The sequence below is a fragment of the Colletotrichum siamense genome, assembly GCF_013390195.1.
Source record: "Colletotrichum siamense strain Cg363 chromosome Unknown KSG_Cg363_contig09, whole genome shotgun sequence".
NCBI lineage: Eukaryota > Fungi > Ascomycota > Sordariomycetes > Glomerellales > Glomerellaceae > Colletotrichum > Colletotrichum siamense.
Genome location: NW_023501022.1, coordinates 3,046,132 through 3,060,154, shown reverse-complemented (window position 1 = coordinate 3,060,154; position 14,023 = coordinate 3,046,132). Strand labels below are relative to the sequence as shown.

Here is a 14,023-nt window from a genome sequence, read left to right as displayed (position 1 = left end):
TTAATATAAGGTCTTTTTTTATATAACTTAATACTAAGTATCTCTATATTAAAACTACTTATAAAATACTACTAACTTAAAAATTAAGTACTTTATACTTATATTACGTAATATATTTCTATATAAGAAAAAATCACTATATTTTTCTTATAATTATAGTAATTTTTTCTTTTTTATATATTAATTCTCTATAGCTATAGAGATAACTAAAGTTCTATTAATTTAGGTATAAATATAAGGCATTTCGTTATAGGGGGATTTCGTTACTTGGGGGTGGGTCTTATGATTTGCTCTTGTCCGATACTCCACTGCAGCGACATGTGACAGCTCAAACTCGGAAGGTGACACAAATCTCCTTCAAGCCAACAGCAATCGGCAATTGGCATCCAATCGAGAGATCAGCCATGGCGCAGAGTGAGCAAGCAAAACTCTTTTGGCCATCGATTTCCAGTATTCTGAAATGTTTGTGCGACAAGAACCTCGTCTCCGAGATCCAGCAAATTAGCGACGCCGTCGAAAATGTACACTCCGTTGCGTTGACAGCGTCCGCCCCCCCTTTTTGCCGAAATTACGCACGCATAATCCCTGTATATACATGAAAATTTGCCCAACGCCACGTAGATATTCGTAGTACGGCAATTGACCTATTCTGATGGCTTCAATTGATCTATTTCTATTGAATCTCATTATCTGAGGGCATCGTGATGCCTCCTAAACGCCGCCGCGCGGCTCGGCAGGCGGATGATGACCCTTCTGGGCATCGTCCGTCACCCATCGCCAACGGTACGCGGAAACAACGACGTATACAACAACTGGCACAGGACGCCGCCAGAGATCCTCCTCAACGCTCTGCCTCGCCGTCGATCAGGATCGTTACGCCCGCCGAGAGGGCTCGCCGGGCTGCCGCCGCCGAAGAGGCCGCCGAGGAGGCCGCCGAGGAGGTTATCGTCGCCGAGGCTGGACCCGAGACTAATGATTTGGTGGCGGCTGAGTCTACATCGCGAAGAAAGCGTGTACTTATAGCCCCTCCGTCATCACGAAGAGCTCCAAAAGCGTCCTCTCGCCAAAAAGCAACGACAACGCAGAGGAAGCGAAAGAAGGATCCGCCGCATACGATCCGGCTCCGAAGTACTCTGCCTTCGTCGATGCCACCGTTTCGACCAGACTCGACCCCAGTTAACCCAACCCCTCGTCAAACCACTCGATTTGCGGACGATACGCCTACGGCCCCTCGCCATAGCGCTGATGATACGTTTATGTCGTTCCACGATGTATTTGAAGAGGAGGACGATATGGGTAACGAGGAACCAACTCTGCTACAAATCCAGGTTACCCGTGGCCCAGCGCTCAAGGGTAACGGTTTACCTGTTCTCGATCTAACCATCGAGAGCATCGCGTATAACAGATTCAGTATTGCTCCTGTATTAGATGCGAATAGTAGAGACTGGGAGGCAGACAGCGGCGCCCAACTTGAGGCAGAAGTGGCTCACTCGTATATTGTGAAGAAGGCCAATATCGCTGTTGTCGTTGCTTGGAGGAAGCCCACCAACGCATCTAAACCAACACCAATCTTCACTCGGGTCTATCCGTCTACTGGAGGGGTCACTTGGCCAAGTATTCCATGGGTTGATATTGTCCCCTCTCTTGAACAAGCTGAAGAGAGGGGTGAAGTCCACCTCACCGTCAAGTGGCAATACAGCGCCGTACCAATCTCTGGTGGTATAGTGACTGGCGTACGAACGCCTCGAAAAGGTGGCCGAGCAGGCGTTTCAGCCGGCATGCAAGAGGCGATCGATCGTGAGGCTAACGATCCTGCAAACGTCGAGCGTCGGAAGGAGGGTATGCACAGACAACTTCTCCGTACGCACATCTGCCCAGAGTACCAGAGATGTAAGAATAGTTCGGGCGACGAGAAGTTCAACTGGTGCTATATACTAGGCCAGAAGCACTACAAGATCAAATCTCACCATATAGAGAAGTGGGCGAAGGCTATTATGACTGGACAGGCTGGCGTTGACAATATGGAACCACCTAAAGAACTGCTTGGTGAGATTCTTCACGACCAGTTTATAGAGGATCAGAAACGCCAGGGCAAGAGAAGTAAGAATATCGTGGAGGTTGATGATAACCAGGAGACGACAGTGATGACGGAAGAGAAGGCTGAAAATGCCGCACTTCCATCATCAGGGTCAAGATCTGGCCTAACCAACGCCAACAGCAACGCCATCGTCAATATATACGGCAACGCGGGGGCGCCAGATCGTCATCTTCAATATCCTAACCCATACGTACAGCTGCCGCCGCCGGCGCCGCCGCCGCCGGCATATTGGCCATATGCGAACATCTCACAGTATTCGTTGCCAACTCTTCCGCCATTGAACCTTCCAAGCACTCGTCAACCAAGTATCGCACTCCCGATTCGTTCGTCCTCGCCAGTGGTACCGGATTCGCCTCGAAAAGCTCTAGATCAAGTGGCCAGCTTCATCAAGTGGTTTATATCCGTCCGCGGCAAGCGATATAACGTCGACGAAGGGTTCAGAAAGAAGCTACAGAAACTGCGATCAGTAGACAGTAGCTTGCGGGCAATTCGCAAGTTACCAGATATTTGGTTTACTGAACAGGGTTTTACTCAAGATCTTACCGAAGATGTCAGGAACTCGATCAAATCCTTCATAGACAACAGCGCCTACTACGGAGGGCAGTCTGACGCCCTCTCCGACGTGGTATCTCACTCTGAACTTCATTCAAACCATCGAGAGTCAGAAGGAGATGTTTATACAAGAATATACGCTGGATTGCCAGGAGGGACGGCGGCGGCGCCAGTTGAAAACTCTGCGGCGCTAGTTTCAGGCGAGTTGGGGTCATCCCGACATATCGACGCCCTAGTGCCACGTCAATCCATCGAGCAAGAGATCCGTGGTACGCCAGTTGAAGTTGGTCGACGTGGTGAGTGTATATAGAGCTGTTTACTGTCGAATATGGCTAACTTTGTAGGCGTTTCGGAACTCTTTGGTTTCGTTTCGTCACCACTGCTGTCAGCGTCGCAGATGCTGCCCACGCAGTTACAGATCGAACAAGACGAAATCGAGCAAGGCGATGAGGACAATCAGATTGAAATCTCGAGTGATACGTCGTCAACAGAGACGTATTACTCGGAGGAGGATAACGAAGAAGAGTGATACAGCAAGAGTGGTGTGAAGTTTGACTGTATGCGCGATTTTTTTGCATGACGTGTTCAACCACGGAAAAGTCTACCCATAGCCGTAGATTCAACACTGCCGCTCTATACGTATAAAAGCAATAGAATTACTGTTATTTTGGATCTGCAAACAATACACTTCGGTCCATCCCGATACTGGTTAGGGGCAGTTGAAGTCTCTGACTATGGTTGAAGTCTCTGATCGTGATGACGTGTCATCATCACAAATCATCGTCACAAGCATCAACAACGCGTTTCAGCCGTTATACAGGCAAAATTGATATGTATACGTAGCTACCGACGAAAACAATGGACGACGGTATATTTTTTGTGTTCTGGTGCGCTTGTGGCTAACCTTTTGGCAATCTTGTTGGCTACAATCATGGATTTGATGATTGACCATCATATGACGACACGATTAAGATCTATTGCGCGCGAACGCACGATGAAAATTTGGATTGCTTGCTGATGTTCAATATTGGCAGCAAATCCTCCCTTTTATAGTTCGATATCGTCAAATATATGCTCTGTCCCATCAAAGTTGACGAACGAATGGCGGAAATGGCCCTCGATCTGGGGTAGACGATACCCAATCTCCATAGCGCAGTCACGTAGATATTCCATGAAATCCCGAGTGTCATTCTCATCGTTGTTCCACTTCGAATACGTCTTCCTGATGTATCGCTTTAGATCGCCGAAGTACTCTTCGATGGGGTTGAAGTCTGGTGAATACGGAGGCAGAAACTCGAGATGGACACCTGATACCCGGCATAAACCCTCGATTTCAGGTATACGATGGCAGGAGAGGTTATCCATAACGATGACAGAGTTTGGCTCTGGAAAACGCCCACATTTCGGGATAAGGCACTCCTGTAGCCAACGAAAGAACCCATCGCCGTCAGTCGTACCATAATACGTAGTCAAGTGTAGGATACCGCTCAACGTGAGGGCTGGCAGGATCTGTACGCGAGAGTTCTGAAACCGATCAATCTCTGCAGTTCGAAACGCAGCAAGCCCTTTCGGCGCCCATCCAGTCCTCCGTATCCCAGTATCCTTATTGACGCCGGATTCGTCGACGAATACCAGCTGGTCGGGGCGATATCGTCGTATACGGTACAAGTACTCGTATCGTAGTTCGTCACTTCGCTGAGCAGCAATAATCTTGGACTTCTTGTTCGTCCAGCCAGCTGAGTTTAACTGTCGACTGATTGCAGAACGACTGATCTGGATCTCGAAGGCTTCAAATAGGAAATCTTGCATCTCTTCAAGAGATAGATCGCTGCGGTACTGCAGTAGTTCAAGAAGCTCTGTACGATGCCATATTTCCATCTTTTGTCGACTCTGGCGGCACCTCTTATATCTCTGCACTTCGCCAGTGATATTACGTCGTGATCTATGTCGTCGAATCGTTCGTTCGGTACAGCCAACGATACTTGCCAGCTCGTGGGTCTTTTGGTCTTCGAATGGCAGTATCATCGCGATCGTCGATAGCTGTAGATTCGATATTCTGGGCGCCATTGTATCGTCGTCGTCGCCCGGCGTCTTTCTCGATGTATCTGATATAATAAACCACGGACATGTACTGACCAGCGGCAAACTGTAAGTAACAGGGCACAATCTATACAGCAGTAGACTCTTGCTCAATATCGTGAACAAGCTGAGCTATCAGGAGAGTCATTAATCCTGTTGACTGCCAAAGCATTTGCTCTGAAGAACCGTATCAAGCCCCTTGGTATGCTTATATATTACTCAGAGCCATACAAACCGTATGCTGAGTAGATATATAAAGTCATACAGCAGGTCTCTTCTTCTGTTCCTCAGCAAATGTCATCTTGATCTCTCATGACGAAAATAGACCTTTTGTTGGTCGAATGGTATGGGGATGAGGTGACTAGCTGGGTTGGCAATGCCTCGATGGGTAGATTGACTGCTACGGAAGCATGAAATACACACCTTATGTCTCTATCGTGTAGTTATACGTTTGAATACTACTGGGACTATAGTGATTGACGGCAATTGAGGTGTTGGTGATGACTTTGACGCGTTTTGCGTGCGATGCAGAGAAATGCGCGTCACAGCGTAAAATTGGCTTTTTTTCATGTTTTTGCATAAGCGGGGAAAAAAAAGGGGGGCGGACGCTGTCAACGCAACGGAGTGTAACGAGATCTCGCTACAGTATTGAAGTCCAGAGGCTGACGGAAAAGGTCAAGGAAACTGACGGCGCGTGGACTCTTCGCCAATGGATTGGCCATACGCAGCTTATCTCCCCACGAGGCGTTCTGCGGCAATATTTCAATCTTGCTTTGGCCGTCGCTTTCCTACGGGAATCGAGACGCCAGGCTACTCAATTGTCTCCGGACGAAATTGAGTCAATATGGTCTCTTGTTCAAGGAGTACTATCAGAGACGTCAATTATCAGTAAAGTCCATCGCAACGCCGAGGGATTTGTTTCAATCACACTTTGGCGCATGGTCAAAGACGGTGATGCAGACGAATCAGCCCAGTTTGAAGTATGGCTCCCTGGAGATAAACGAAGAAATCAGAAGACACCTGTCATCCTTTCACACCAACAGTTTGCTCGACGCTGGGTCCTGCTCGGACAGGCACGGGACTACCAATATCAAGTCCAGGAGGCACAACCAACTACAGCGACACATGTTAGGTATGAGCTCTCTTCAAGCGACACCGACGGCACGAGAAACGAAACAGATGGGACATCTCGAAACACCGCCATATACTTCGATACAGGGAAACTGTTCCAGGCGAATGAGATACGGTCGGAAATCCGCTCGCGCCACATGACCTACAGGAAAGACGCTGGAGCTTTCCATAGATTGGATGTCGACCCGGATGAGATGCACGTAGCATTCTCGTTTTACGACTATTCGAAGGATTCGCAGCACACCTCTTCCATGCTGAACCCCGTGGGGGAAGAGTATCATCAGGAGAGCGATGCTGAAACCTCCACACCTGCCGCGATTGCAGTCGCAATTGAAGCGTTTCGCAGTTGGGAGCGTTTCTATCAGCAAGGTCTAGCCCATACCCGTGGAAATGAACTGGAGGAAGCTCTACTTTCCCATCACAGTGCTTTGGCCATATGTGATGGCAAGACCGACCTTCCACACGCGACACATTATCGATACGTGGTGCTTGCCGAACTCGGGTATGTGCACAGAATGCTTGGACGCTTTGCAAGGGCCAGCGAGTACCTCGAGGAAGCAGTCAAGAACATGCCGTCCAACGAAAGCCGTCTCAAAGCACTTGGAGAGCTGGCGGTCGTGTATCGTCATTTAGACAGATTAAACGACGCCAAACGAACTTGCGAAGAACAGTATGAATCTGCCAAACTCATGGGGCTTGAGCTGGAAACAGAGCGTGCAATCGGTAATCTTGGCATGATGAACTACCAACTCTTCCTGCTCAACCATGACGAGGAGTACTTGGCTGTCGCCATAAAGCAGTTGGAAGAACGGGTCGACATATGCCGACGGCTGAGAGCTCCAACAGACAGTGAGGAAGATTCCCGTCGAAAGGCAGCTAAGGCTCAAAGCGCTACAGCGCATGAGGCCATCGCATTCGCCCGTCTGTCCCTCTGTTACACTATGCAGGGTCACCTCGACAAGGCGATTGGCGCAGCCTGGGATTGTCAAAAGCTGGCCATCGAGTCGGGCGATCCAAGCAAGATTGCATTCTCTAGGCTGTTCTACGGTCGAGCACTGCTCTTAGATGGACAGAAAGAAGAGGCGCTTGCTCAGTTCAATCCTTCAGACGGATATACGCCAGTCGCAGCTCTCTCGAAAGAGCCTTGCGAAGAATACCGGGGTTACATACGGGAAATGATCAATGCTGGAGCGGACTTGACTTTACGGGACAGATCTGGTTACTCAGCACTGGACTTTGCAGTCTACAGCGGCGATAGACAAACGCAGGATATTCTGATCGAGGCTCTTCAGCGACAGCTCGGTCAAGACGAAGTTGAGCAGCATCGGTTGGAATCTACGCTTCGAAAGGGCTATCGCGAACTTTTTCAGGAGATATTGCGACCGGTGCTGCTGGAAGCAGACAAACGCTCCAGCATTAAACGGCTCCGACAGGCGTATGCGAGAACTCTGGCCGCGGACGAAGAGAAAGCACACCAGTTTGACGCATTCAAATATGTGCGTTTCTCCGACTTTTCTAGGCACGGGAAGCTGCCTAAATCTAGCGAAGGCTTGACACGCCGCTTCGGGAACGACGATGATGAAGATCTTTACGTGATTTTCATGTCTTACACATGGTCCAAGAAGAAGCGCGTTGGCGAGTTCTCTCCCGACGATATGGAGAATACCAAGTATTATCAAATGATGAGCGCCTTGGAAAGTTTCCTCCTAGAACACCCGGATATGGATCCTAACACGGTTGGTATATGGCTCGTAAGTCCCCTCTCCAAACATCTTGCTTCCATGCCTGTCCCGAGCCTCACTAAGTGTCTACAGGATTGGGCCTGTATCGACCAGAACAACAGAGACATACAAGCGCGCGGTGTGGCAGCACTACCCATGTGTGTTGCACAATGTAATGCCATGATCAGTATTACCGATGATAACTACTACGAACGGGCATGGTGCTGTGTTGAAGTCATCACCATACGAGCTCTAGAAAGATCGTATCATGCCCATGGATGGTACGAATTCGAGTATGATGCACGTCAAGAGAGGAAAGTACTTCGAGATGGCAGAGTTACGGAAGCGCTAAGTGTGGTCTCCGCAAAGGTCACTATGGAGAGCGATCGTCCCAAGCTAGAGTTCCTTGAGAGGCAGGCAAAGCTCCTAGATATCTCAGCTGATGCATAAACAGTCAAGGTGATTGGAGTTGGCTCTCCCTGTGATGGTGTTATTCGGCGAGTCCAGTCCAGATGCCATGTATTTGAACATGTACTCTGGATGAGATAGGAAAGACATAAATTAGACAAGGTTAAAACAGACTGTGACTCGCCTGCGAGAAGAGATATGCCCACTGAGACGGATCATCGCGGATGCATCGCCCAGCTATATCCATTTTAACTGCATGTTCCTGAATTGCGCTAGCCACGGCAATGTCTCCATTTAATCTCCATTTGATCTGGAAGAGACGATTGTGATTGCATGGTCGGCTGACGAATGAAAGAAGGGAAGATACCCATCGACCGGCTTTTGGCCGAGGGATCAAGGAACCACATATTTACCAGTTGGCTTAGCTGCTGCCTAGCAGGCACCCAGCTTTGCGACCCCGCACCATGAGCAATTTGTTGTACTGGCAACTCTTCATAACGTCCACAGCAGTGAGCAGCCTTCTCAAAGTCGAATCTCATATTCTCTAAACCTTCTTTTACAATGTGTGAAAACGCGGAAGATGTCGCCAAGAAGGCGTTAGATGGACAACGTGATGGGAATAACCTCTCAACTTGGGACAACATCGCCAGCTACTGGGACCAGTCACTTGGTAATGGCAACGATATGTACCAAGAATGCCTCTTACCGACTATAAAGGAGCTTGGGGCCCCTCAAAAGGGAGAGCGTGCACTTGACCTGGGTACTGGTAGCGCGGTAATTGCTGCAGTCTTGGCAACTTCAGGCGCTCACGTCACGGCGGTTGATGGCTCGAAGGTGATGCTTGAGAAGGCCGAAATTCGGGCAAAGGATGCAAAGCTAGACATGACGTTTGAGGTAGTTGATCTACTAGACACTGAAAGTCTCGACGATTTCAGCCAGCGCCATCCCAGGTGGGCAGTTCGTATCGGTCTCTTAAGAATCATTGGTTCTAACAGTTGCTCTTCAGATTTGACTTGATCACATGCAGCATGACTTTGAAGGAGTTGCCGGATCTTGAACCCCTTGCGGCAGCACTTCCGAAGCTGCTAGCACCACGTGGCAGGTAAGACCAGAGCGCTTCACATAGTTAGTTGCATAGCTAATTTCACAAGGATCGTGATTGTCAACTTACATCCGGCTTTCTCGAAGCCTGCTGGTCATCGTGCCATGGAGGTTTTAGAAAATGAGAAAACCGGAAAACAAGAATTCCATAGGCACATCAAAGTCTCTAAGTATCTTAACGTCGCACCGGTCAAGAGCGAGGCGCTGAGGGGACAACCCTATCCGTTGGTATGTGTCTCCAACTCACTCCATGCCGCCAAACCTAACAGACTAGAACTTGTATCATCGACCGTTTTGGTCTCTCTTGGACCCATTCTTTCGAAACGGACTTCTAATGGACGCCATGAGAGAGCCTGGTTTCACGGGATCAGGTGACCCGTCTCAACTGCAATCGTATCACAACTTTGGACAGTTCCCAATGCTCTTAGCATTTCGATTACGGCAACTCCATACCTAGTAAAGACGTGAGCATATAGACATGCTCGGAATGAGGGCATTTGGGAAAGGAGAGGCAAGACAGTGTAACTGTTCTGTGGCTATGTACGAGATCATGTGTCCATTGATATTTGCATTGTTAGACTTTACCACGTAGCATTTCTCAACGCCGCATGTCTCGAAGATAACAATTGCTGAGATTTTGAACTTTATACACTGTAATTGCCTTCCCTCTCTTCCTCCTCTGACTCAACATGCACGCTGCCTACCTTTTGTGGCGTAGACTGTGCTGCACTGCTCAACTCATCTACAGCATCCAGAGATGCATCGTTACCACCATGCTCTCCAGCCGGTGACGTTCCTCTCACCTGTAGCCTCATTCTAGAATACCAAGCCTTCAATCTGCTGTCGGGTACCATTATTGTCTACACAAAGCTTACACAATAGAAAGCTGATTGAAGAACGACTTTCCAAAAAACCTTTCACCTGTATTAGTAACTATTATGGCCTAGATAGTTGCTGCTGCATTTGTCCATTCCAGTATTCCACCCTCGCCAAACGCAAAATCATTCTCGATTTGCGAGAAGAGAAACTGATTAGCCTCTTCAGTAGACCACGACCAGGGCGTGTCCGACGCGAGCAAAGTATCAAGTCCATCCATATCGCCACCAGATTCATGTCTTGAAGAGCCTCCTGTGTCTAAAGTCCGGTCGTCTTGGCGGCTGCCCACTTGACTCTTGTCTGCAGCACTAGCCACCCCTGAGTCATCCTGCATCTGGAGTCTCGCCGCCGTAGACCGATCCAGGTACTTGAAAAATAGCTGTAGCACCCAATTTCTGACCTCCCATGTCTTCTGCAGTTCCTGTAAGCCCAGAAGACACAACTTAGCTCTGTGCTCGAGAATAGCGCGACCTGTGCCCCGGGACGTTCGAAGGTTGACCGTGTGTATGCAAAGGGTATTGAAGAGGTTCGTAATAACGTGAATTTGACCATGTCGCAAGTTCCCTTCAAGAAGCATATCCTCGATGACCCTTGAGTTGCGGGCAGCAGCTTGAAGAGCGACTTGTCCGTCAACCTCTCGGCCTTCTTCTGCACTGCCGATACAGCCTGACCTATACAGGAGGATGAGGAGGTTGTTGTATGCAAGATGTAGCATATTGCAGTGAAACCCCGGTGGATCTCCGATGTCGTCTGTACTACCGCGCATTGCGATAGGTAAACTCCGCCTCCAGCGAACAAGATCGTCCTTCATCTGTGAACGGTCATTCGTGCTGAGCGACTTGCTGGGGAGGTATCCACAGTGCACAATCTTTCCTAGAACTCTAGAGAGTTGAGCCATTCCCATAACATATGCAGTATACTCTTGTGCCTGGAGTGCTGTTAATGACAGACTGAAGGCATGTTCGAAGTCCGGTTCGCTCAGGGGCTCGATATCGCAGTCTTCGTCCCTTATTCGGTTTGGGAGGCCTAGAGCAGCAGCACATTGCCGTTCCCTGACGTAAATCGACCACCACAGCCGCCGCCGAAGCTTTTCCGTGTTTGCATCTGATGATTTCGTAGGTGCCGATCGATGCAAAGCTTTCGTCTGGGCAAGACTGATGGCAGCACCGAGCCAATGACGCGCATCTTTCTCAAGAAGAGCGCCGGCGCGCCAGAAACTCAAGAGAAATAAGGACTGAGTGACAGTAAACTTCTTTGGCTCAAAGTCTACGTCGTAGATATCCTTTGCCCTATTGTAGAACGCATATTTGGCCATATGACGGCTTCCAAGACCAAGTGCCGGCAAGTCATCCTCTTCGCAGTGGATAACCGCGATGAAGAGCATGGCCTGGAGAAGAAGGGGAGATAGAGTTTCCCTCTCATGCTGGTTCCATACATCCTGTTCATCTACAATTGGGAAGCAGGGGTGGAACCACTTGAAGTATGCTCGAAGCAACGCCTCCACAGCCAGTTTTGACGGAAACGAAAAGACGCCTTCAGCTTTGAGGGACCGTATACGAGCCTGTCTTCTCTCGACTTCCCAAGGCGGAATCATGTTCTCGGCCCTAACAGCATTCGGCACCGAGTGGAGAAATCTCAAGTTTTCAGGCGGCGAGACACCGGCTCCTGCTGGGGTGGGATATCCATGGGTGACGTACCGTATGGACGTCGACTCTCCCAAGAAGACCGATGTCTCTTCTTCTTGCCTTACATCAATTGTGTCCGGGAGCTCTATTTGCTGTTCGGGCTCACGCACCGTGATGGTACTGTCAGCTTCGAAGACTTCGAAAGAATCTTCCTGGTCGCGGTTCTGTGAAAGTGCAGCAAGCACTTGAGATGCAGCGACATGCTCGTCCGCGTCATCAATCGTGGAACCGTTGCCGAGAGTGTCGTCGACGAAAGCCGGCGATGGGCTTGTCTGCGCAGAAGAGGCATTTGTATCCGGCCCGGGACGCCGCCGGGAGGGCCGCGGATGTTTGCCGCGCCGTGACACTCGGAGCTCACACGGCACATTTGCGGCGGCGCAATTCCGACACGGTACTCTCTCGGTTACATCGCACTTGACCCGTCTGGCATTGCAGGCGAGACAAGCTTGCCGAGCCCTCTTACGTGGGGTTGGAGCCATTGCCGACGCACCTCATTACCGATCGCACCACCCGAAGTTGTGAAAACGACAGTTACCGAGGAATTGCGTCCTAACAGAAACGCCTGAAGGGTTGATTCAAGACATCAAACTATCTGGAATTCCCGATCGATGTGAATTTGGCTGGTGTGAAGGTGCCATGTAGCCGACAGAAGCCCCGCTGGTGTCGGGGCGTGGGAAATAACGCGGCCTGAGCATGACATCACCAAAAGCGCCATCTCGGTTATATAAGTATGTAGCCGAGGCACTACCGTAGTTCCGACTACGGTGACCCGATGATCCTTGGGGCGATGCAGCTTCAGCTTCACGAGGCAATGGACATGCGATTTCAATCAGCTTCAGTAGACCCGGCTTTCTCAGTTATCTGAATGATCTTATATTCGTACATTTATTTCTTCCGCGGCTATCACTCATTTCCCCGCAAGCATGTTTACCCGACAATGGGCGAAGGTGGCCAAGGCGCCCCGGCAAGCACCGCCATTTGGCAATGTCCGCATGAGGTTTTCAACGTCGAGCGCGAACCAAAGGTCATATGAGAAAGATACTATTGCAAACTTGAGAATAGATGGGAATACGAGAGTTATATATCAAGGTAGAGACCCATTGAGCGTGAAGAGAGAACCTATCCGCCGAATGCTAACGCCTGGCTCAGGGTTTACGGGAAGAGCTGTGAGTTGGTTTCACGTTTCTTGTCCTATTTGACACCATGACCTGACACGGTCAAGGCCACATTAAATGCCAAAGACACAATAGAATATGGCACGAACATTGTCGGTGGCGTCTCGCCTGGAAAGGGGGGAAAAGATCATCTAGGATTGCCTGTGTTTGATACAGCTAAAGAGGTAAGCTACTCAATGCCCGCCAATGGCTGTTCGTTCATGACAACTTATCTCTCAGGCTATGGACAAAGTGAAACCTCATGCAAGTGCCGTGTTTGTTCCTGCGCAGTTTGCAGCAGGTGCCATCACTGAGGCAATCGAGGCTGAAATACCCCTCGTCGTATCCGTCGCGGAGCACGTACCCGTCCACGACATGGCTCGAGTTCAGGAGATTCTGCGGACGCAAACAAAGACTCGCTTAGTTGGTCCTAATTGTCCAGGAATCATCGCTCCAAACCAGTGTCGTATCGGTATTATGCCATACAAGCAGTACTCCAAAGGAATAGTCGGAATCGTTTCGAAGAGCGGTACTCTGAGTTACGAAGCTGTAGGCGCGACAACGAAGGCAGGGCTGGGACAGAGCATCGTCGTAGGAATGGGAGGAGACATGATGCCGGGGACGACGTTGCTAGACGGGCTGAGATTGTTCTTCGAGCACGAAGAGACGAAGGGCATTATCGTCATCGGGGAAATTGGCGGCGAAGCCGAGCTTAGAGCAGCGGAGGCCATCAAGGAGTATAGGAGGAAATCACGTAATCCGAAGCCAATCATCGCCATGGTTGCGGGAAGAACAGCTCTACAGGGCAAGACGATGGGGCATGCAGGAGCTCTGTTGACGCCAAGGGATGTGCCGGCTGACATCAAGGCAAAAGCACTGGCAGAAGCTGGGGCTCTTGTAGTTCCGCACCCAGGAGTCATGGGAGATGAGATGAAGAAACTTTTAAAGCTTTAGAAATCGACCTAGAATGGCTCACACTAGGACCGGCTTTACAATGTGACGTTCACTTTCTAATAACCGTCACCGCGTAACTTGAACATGATGTCCTCCGAGACTCTCACCGAAGCCCCAGCAGCGACTCGGTACATGGCAGAACTACGCAACTAGCTGGGGTTTACGCCGCAACGAGCGCTCTTCCACAGCAACCCGTTGGAGCTTCTCGATGCAATACGGCTCCCAGTGCCATCCTGGAAGCGGGCATACGTGGACGCACCACCA

The 14,023-nt window shown here is 49.8% G+C and overlaps 5 protein-coding genes across 5 annotated transcripts; 3 read left to right on the top strand and 2 right to left on the bottom strand.

Moving 5' to 3' along the window:
* Window positions 1-3,697: 3,697 nt before the first annotated feature.
* Window positions 3,698-4,528, bottom strand: CGCS363_v013499 (uncharacterized protein; the record flags this gene model as incomplete). The annotated part of the gene is made up of 1 exon (XM_036645348.1): window positions 3,698-4,528. One exon carries the CDS (start codon window positions 4,526-4,528, stop codon window positions 3,698-3,700), a length of 831 nt encoding a protein of 276 aa, XP_036489552.1.
* A 1,139-nt stretch (window positions 4,529-5,667) lies between these two features.
* On the top strand, window positions 5,668-8,031 carry CGCS363_v013498 (uncharacterized protein; the record flags this gene model as incomplete). Its single annotated transcript, XM_036645347.1, has 2 exons — window positions 5,668-7,611; window positions 7,675-8,031. 2 exons carry the CDS (start codon window positions 5,668-5,670, stop codon window positions 8,029-8,031), a joined length of 2,301 nt encoding a protein of 766 aa, XP_036489403.1.
* Window positions 8,032-8,550: 519 nt separating this feature from the next.
* On the top strand, window positions 8,551-9,208 carry ubiG-0 (Ubiquinone biosynthesis O-methyltransferase; the record flags this gene model as incomplete). Its single annotated transcript, XM_036645346.1, has 3 exons — window positions 8,551-8,939; window positions 8,996-9,091; window positions 9,202-9,208. 3 exons carry the CDS (start codon window positions 8,551-8,553, stop codon window positions 9,206-9,208), a joined length of 492 nt encoding a protein of 163 aa, XP_036489319.1.
* An 825-nt stretch (window positions 9,209-10,033) lies between these two features.
* Window positions 10,034-12,130, bottom strand: CGCS363_v013496 (Cutinase transcription factor 1 alpha; the record flags this gene model as incomplete). The annotated part of the gene is made up of 1 exon (XM_036645345.1): window positions 10,034-12,130. One exon carries the CDS (start codon window positions 12,128-12,130, stop codon window positions 10,034-10,036), a length of 2,097 nt encoding a protein of 698 aa, XP_036489253.1.
* Window positions 12,131-12,588: 458 nt separating this feature from the next.
* CGCS363_v013495 (Succinate--CoA ligase [ADP-forming] subunit alpha) lies at window positions 12,589-13,759 on the top strand (the record flags this gene model as incomplete). Its single annotated transcript, XM_036645344.1, has 4 exons — window positions 12,589-12,637; window positions 12,801-12,817; window positions 12,874-12,990; window positions 13,046-13,759. The coding sequence occupies 4 exons, from the start codon at window positions 12,589-12,591 to the stop codon at window positions 13,757-13,759; spliced, it is 897 nt and encodes a 298-aa protein (XP_036489252.1).
* Window positions 13,760-14,023: the final 264 nt, after the last annotated feature.